Genomic DNA, 6,557 nt, shown 5'->3' with positions numbered 1-6,557 from the left:
TTTGTGCAGATAACTGTTCACATGGCAAATATACAATTATTTCTGAATTGTTTGTGGTCTCTGACTCATCACTGACATCATGATCATCAGTATATATAGGTGCTTCATCAGTGCATGTTGGATCAATTTCCTCGTTACAATTATGATAGTCATGAGCTTGAATAACATGATCCACATGAACTGTTTTTAGTACATTACCTACCTTCACTAGCAGGGTTCTATAGCCTAGGATTTTTTCCACCACTCCAAATAGCCACTTCTCTGCACTTCCTCTCCTCGCAGAATTGTTTTTTACTCGGACTTTTTCTCCAGCATTGAACATTCGTTCACTCTTATGCTTCCCATCATGATAAAGCTTTTACTTTTCTTGTTTCATTTCAACACTTGCTGCTAAATTTGGTTTTACCATGCTAAACCTTGTTCTTAATTGTCTTTTTACCATTAATTCTGCGGGAGTGCAATTGGTTGTGCTATATGGAGTAGTTCGGTAACTTAACAGAAACCTGGCTAGTCTATGTTTGACAATTTTGTTTTTGCATCCCTCAATAACTTGTTTGATTAAAGCTTCCTTGACCACACGCGCAGTACGTTCAGCTGCCCCATTGGAGGCTGGATGGTAAGAGGGTACCAATACGTGCTTGATACCATTCATTTTTGTGGAATTTTGAAACTCTATTGACTGGAATGGTGGGCCATTGTAGATACTAATATTTCTGGGAGGCCATGTTCTGCAAAGATTAACCTGAGTTCATCCATAGTGCATTGTGCTGTGGTACTGTGCATGGGTTTTACATCAGTCCACTTAGAATGACTATCCACCAGTATCAGAAATTTGTCACCTCCCTGTTCACAGAAGTCACTATGTACCCATTGAATTGAAATGGGCGTGTAGGCCATCCCCATGGTTTGAGAGGAGCTTTAGGTGGCAAACTTCTCACTTTTTGACATATTGAACATTGCTTGACAACCCGTTCAATTGCTTCATCCATTTTAGGCCACCACATGAAACTCCTGCCTAAAGCTTTAGTTGAACATACACCAGGATGTTCAACATGAAGTTCCTTCAACATACATGTTTGATAGATATTAGGTATGATCTCTCATACCCCATAACAAGCACCCTTGTTTAACTGACATCTCCAAACGTCTAAAATAATATGGGTTCAGCTCATCTATTACTTCTTTCTCACTACATTATCCATGCATTGTGTAATGCATTACTTTAGCCAAAGTCCTATCCCTCTTTTTGGCCTAAGCAATCATCTGGGCTGTTACTGGAAAATCATCATCAACTAACATTACAGCATAAATGTATAAATCGGTTTCTACTGTCTCAAATTTACTAGTTCCTACACATGGTAGACAGAGCATCTGCATTTGAATGTTCTTTAGAACATCTAAACTCTAAGCCATAGTCATAGGCCGCCAACAATATCGCCCATCTCTGCATTCTAGCAGCAGCCAAAGCAGGGACTGGAGACTTTGGTCCCAGGATAGCAAGTAGGGGCTTGTCATCAGTCAACAATGTGAATTTTCGTCCATAGAGATATTGATGGAACTTCTTTACACCAAATACAATTGACAGGGTCTCTTTTTCTATCTGAGCATAATTTTTTTCGCTTTTTGTGAGACTCCTTGAAGCAAATGCAATTGGACGCTCAGACCCATCGTCCATGACATGACTGATCACAGCACCCATTCCTTTACGAGATGCATCACATGCAAGTTTCAATTTCTTCATTATCATAATGAACTAAAAGCTTCGCACTTGTGAGTTTCCTTTTACACTCTTCAAACGATGTCTGAGCACTTTTCGTCCATTTCCAATGTTGGTTCTTCTTTAGCAACTCATGTAGAGGGGCTAGTGTGGTTGAAAGGTCATTCATAAACTTTGCATAGTACTGCACCATGCCAAGGAAGGCCCTTAGCTCACTTACATTGTTTGGTGGTGGCGTGTCTACAAAGTTCTTTAGTTTATCTTTTACTGGCTGAAGGCCTTCTTCGTTCACTTTGAAACCTAAGTAGGTGACTTCCTTGACTAAGAATTGACACTTTTGATTCACTTACATTATGTTGATTCAGTCTACTAAACACCCTCTCAAGAGTTTCTAGGTGCTCAGAAATGGTTCTACTTGCAATCAGCAAATCATCTTATTGACACAAAACACTCTCAATGCCATCTAGAATAGAGTCCATAATTTTCTGAAAGATCTTTGGTGAAGACTTAGACCGCTTTCACACGAGGCCACTGGTGGCACCACCAGTGGTGCAATTAGTTGCCTCCCATAGTTTTCAATGGAGCCATTCATACGAGGCCACTGTGGTGGCCTGGCTGGCAACCAGCTCCCGGCGGTGGCTCACTCGCACAACTAGTGCCTGCCACTGGTGGTTGCTTTCACTCGCTGTAAAGCATTTTTTCTAATCGGAGCTTTCATACGGCTACACTAGTTGCCGGCCCCTTCACAACGGGCCACCAGTGGCGGCCACCGGTGGCCTCGTGTGAATGCGGCCTTAATACCATAGGGCAATTTTAAGTATTTGTACAACCCTCTGTGTGTGTTAACTGTTAAGTACTTTTGACTCTCTTCGTCAACACTGACTTGTGTGTAAGCATGAGACATGTCCAGTTTTGTGAAGATTTTTCCTTCAGACAATGCAGGAAAGAAGTCTTATGAAGTTGGGAGGGGATATTGTTCATCAACATCTGCTTGATTTACTGTAATTTTATAATCCCCACACAGTCTCACGGACTTGTCTGGCTTAGGAACAATCACCTGAGGAAAGGCCCAGTCACTTTTGTCCGTTTTTTTCTATTATCTTATTTCTCTCTGATCTTTTCCAACTCTTTCTCTACTTCACCTTTAAGGGCATACGGTACAGATCTCGTCTTGCAGAACACTGGCTTTACATTTTCTGAAACCGTTATGTGAGCTTCATAATCCTTGATTCCCTCATAAGAGTCCTCAAACAACTTGGAATGCCTTTTTAAAAGTGACTGTACCTCACCTTCAACATCCATTGTTACCTTGTGAACATCAAATATCTTATGCCAGTCCAACTTTAGTGTACTTAACCAGTTCTTGCCTAACAGTGTCGGTTCACCTTTGTCTTTAGCTACGATCACTATTAAATTTTCTTTTTGATCATTATATTTGACATCACAGGTGAATTGTCCTTCAAGTTCTAATGCTTCACCTGTATAGATCCTTAGTTTAACATTGGTTTTCTGAAGTTGGACTGACTTGAACAATTTCTCATAAACATCCAAACTCATAACTGAGAGATCCGCAGCAGTGTCGACTTCCATATCCACATTTTTCCCATTAATCATCACATCTACTGAATACTGAAACTTAGAGTTCTTGACCTTTGTTGCATATAATGAATTAACATTGCCCATGGCACTGTCGTCCTCACCCTCACAGCCAACATTCTGGACTTTCCCTCTTTTATGTTTTTCAGCACTGTGACAAGCTGCTGCAATATGACCTACTCTGTTACACTTCAAACATTTTACATTCTTCATCCTACAGTTTGTTGCACAATGTGGCCCTAAACATCTGTTACATTTAACAGCATCTGTACTTCTGCTCTGGTATTTCAACCGACCATTGTGCTCTCTCACCTTTCCTCTTTAAATTTTATGTATTTCCTCTGTCATACCTGAACCCTTGGTTACATTACAAATGCGTCCATCATTATGAGGCACTTCATCACTCGAGAATTCCTCTGTGTTTCTTTCTGCAGCTTCCATTGTTAAGGACAATTGACATGCCTTATCAAATATTAAGTTCTCTGTATTTATCAGCTTATTCTGGATCTTTCCATAATTTAATCCTACCACAAACCTATCTCTCAGTGCCCTGTCTAGAAATGAACCAATATTACAATTAATGGACAACTTCTTTAAAGCCACTATGTAATCACTCACACTCTCATCCTTCTCTTTATTCCTAGAGCCAAATTTATAGCTCGCAGCAATCTCTAGAGGGGCTGGATCATAGTGTTTCTTCAAAGTCTCAATTATCTCTTTCAGTGCAGTGTCCTTAGGTTTCTTTGGTGTTAGTAAATTTGACAAAGTACTATATACTGAAGGGCCCACCTCTGTTAGAAATATTGCATTCCTTTTTTGACTCTCTGCCTCCTCGTCGGATGTGGGTCCGTTTGCTACGTAAAACAACTCCATCCGGTCACAGTAAGAGGCGAAATCTTCTTTCGTCTCATCAAAAGCGCCCAGGCCTCCTATGTAGCTGCCTTGCCCCGCCATAGCTGGTTCCGACTCCTCAGTGATGCTCTTGTAACCACTCGTCTACACAATCCACCAGCAAGACCAGTACAGATTAACACAGCCTATACCTTCAGGGATGCGAGGGATGCATACGGAGATCTCATCCTCGTCGCCAATGTAATATTCTAAGGTTCTAAGGAGGAGGGTGAAGTATACAACCAAACACGAGGCCAGGGCTCAGCGCGCATGTGCCCAGTGTTGCCAACCAGTGACGATCAATTCCCCAAAGCTCCAGGCTAAAATTCCCACAAATTCTCCATTCAATAAATAATGTATTATAATCACTAATTATTATTGTACGAGGTCAGTCTAATAGGGAGAATATTGCAAACATATTAAGAAGAAATGGTTATTCACAATGGACTGATTAAAATACAGATTTTTCTAAATGTGTGTACTATTATTTGGAGGGAAATAGAGACAATGATTGTAAAAGTAATATACTTACGGGGTTATGACGAATATTAAGCATATTATATCAATAATATGCTCTTGAGTAGTGTTACACTTCACCTATGAATGGTGGAAACGATATCATCCATATTGCTTTTGGGTTAGCCTTGAAATAGGCAATATACGAAGCAAACATAGATTATGCTTCATCAAAGTATCCTTGAATAGTGAAGAAAAAATTACATAAACTAACATCATTCAATTTACTCGAGTTAATTTTGGGTATGTCTAATTTTTTTTTTTCTGTGCAGTTACTTCAGGACATGAAAAATTTTAGTGGGTACGGTTTGTGGAAGGCATCATTATCATTATTAATAGTCAGCAGATCTCTGCTGCTGCTGCTACTGTTGTCAACCATTTTCGTTCATTGGAATGCACACGAAAAAATTGATGAAGAAAAACAGATGCACTACTGTTTCATTATAGAAAATATAAAGTCACTCTGAAATTACGATATTTATATATAAGCTATTTAAATTCCTACAGCAGGTTAAGTAATATGCCATTGGCAAAAAATCCCCAAACTGAAAGCTGATTTCCCCATTTCCCCATTTATACCCCAAATTCCCTAAAATCTTGGTTTAATTCCATATGGCTGGCAACACTGCATGCGCCTTTATTCAAAACAAAAGGGATCCTTCCTTTAAAGGACATATGTATAAAGTGTAACAATAATATACTACAATGAATTCCATGGAATTTATAGTGGTTATGGTTATGACACCAGAACCAGCGAAAGAGAAAGAATGTTACACTCTGGAGTTGCCACAGACATGGTGGTGTGTATCACTGTGTTTAAGAAGAGCTACAGTAATCCAGTACCATGAGTACCAAAGGAACAAAAGTGAGAATTATGGTCTTGCAACAAGCAAGGGCAGGAAGCTAATAGGGGACGTAAAAGTTATACCTGGCGATAAATAATCCATTTGTCTGCAACTTGAAGCTAGGGAAATTTGGTGTGCAAAAGAGAGGCAAATTTTTGAACACTGAAGGAAGCTGTACCAATTAATTAACAACGAGGTAGAAGATGTCCAATCTAAGATGCTGAAAATTACTAAAAAAAAAGGAGTATTAAAATTTGTAATGAATGCTGGGGCTCTCTAAAGCAGATCATACCAAAGCCACATATATAGCCTGAGAGTAAGCGAAGGGAACCCCGAGACAAGTTGGTCTGACTGTAAAATGATAAAGAGTGAGCAGCAATTAGAAAAGAGGGAGTAGCTTAATGAACAGAAGCAAGATGGAGATAAGGAGTCTCACCTGGCAGTCAAGAGCAGGGCTACGGCACTAAAAGAAATAGAGGACAAGTTAAATGATCCTAAGGGAAAAGTTAAGCTATCCATAATGGCAAAACATATTACAAAGGAAAAGCAGGAAGTGGTCAGTGAACAACCTGTCAGGGGTGATGCAAGCTCCTGGCTATTACAAATGATAATTAAAAGAGAACATAAAATGAACACCACAGTCCTTCCCTAAACGAGGAATTTGAGTGGGACAGGTAGGGTCCTTGCAACGCTGAGCCAGTACAACGTCCATCACCAGAGGCAAGAGGAAGCAGAAGCACAATCGGTAGCATGGAGATGGTTAAGCTGCTGATACCTCTGAAATGATGGCTGAAATGCTTAAAACAGTGATAGTTTAGGCATGCAAATGGTAACTGAGCTGCTGTGTGTAACTGATATGGAATAATCACTATTAGAAGACTGACTGATAAGTGTAACTGCCAATGTGTATAAAGGTCATGTGGTGGAGGAAGACAGCAACAGAGCGTTAAAACTCAATGATCAGAATATGAAGTGGACTGAGCAAGTTTAGT

At 39.9% G+C, this 6,557-nt stretch overlaps 1 protein-coding gene across 1 annotated transcript; it reads right to left on the bottom strand.

The window, feature by feature from the left end:
* Positions 1-2,818: 2,818 nt before the first annotated feature.
* On the bottom strand, positions 2,819-4,267 carry LOC145391160 (uncharacterized). The gene is made up of 2 exons (XM_080265842.1): positions 3,664-4,267; positions 2,819-3,477 (listed from the first exon to the last, which is right to left on the bottom strand). The coding sequence occupies exons 1-2, from the start codon at positions 4,265-4,267 to the stop codon at positions 2,819-2,821; spliced, it is 1,263 nt and encodes a 420-aa protein (XP_080121968.1).
* Positions 4,268-6,557: the final 2,290 nt, after the last annotated feature.

Source organism: Coenobita brevimanus, chromosome 2 (genome assembly GCF_032717465.1).
Source record: "Coenobita brevimanus isolate Jiangsu-jjx chromosome 2, ASM3271746v2, whole genome shotgun sequence".
NCBI classification, from domain to species: Eukaryota; Metazoa; Arthropoda; class Malacostraca; order Decapoda; family Coenobitidae; genus Coenobita; species Coenobita brevimanus.
This window is presented reverse-complemented; position numbering and strand designations above follow the sequence as displayed.

Excerpts from the sequence above, each read along its gene's own strand:
- LOC145391160 (XM_080265842.1), bottom strand. The coding sequence starts at position 4,267 with ATGGCGGGGCAAGGCAGCTACATAGGAGGCCTGGGCGCTTTTGATGAG. Across the intron at positions 3,478-3,663 it reads TAATGTAACCAAGGGTTCAG|CAGCTTGTCACAGTGCTGAA; the intron begins GTATGACAGAGG and ends GTCATATTGCAG.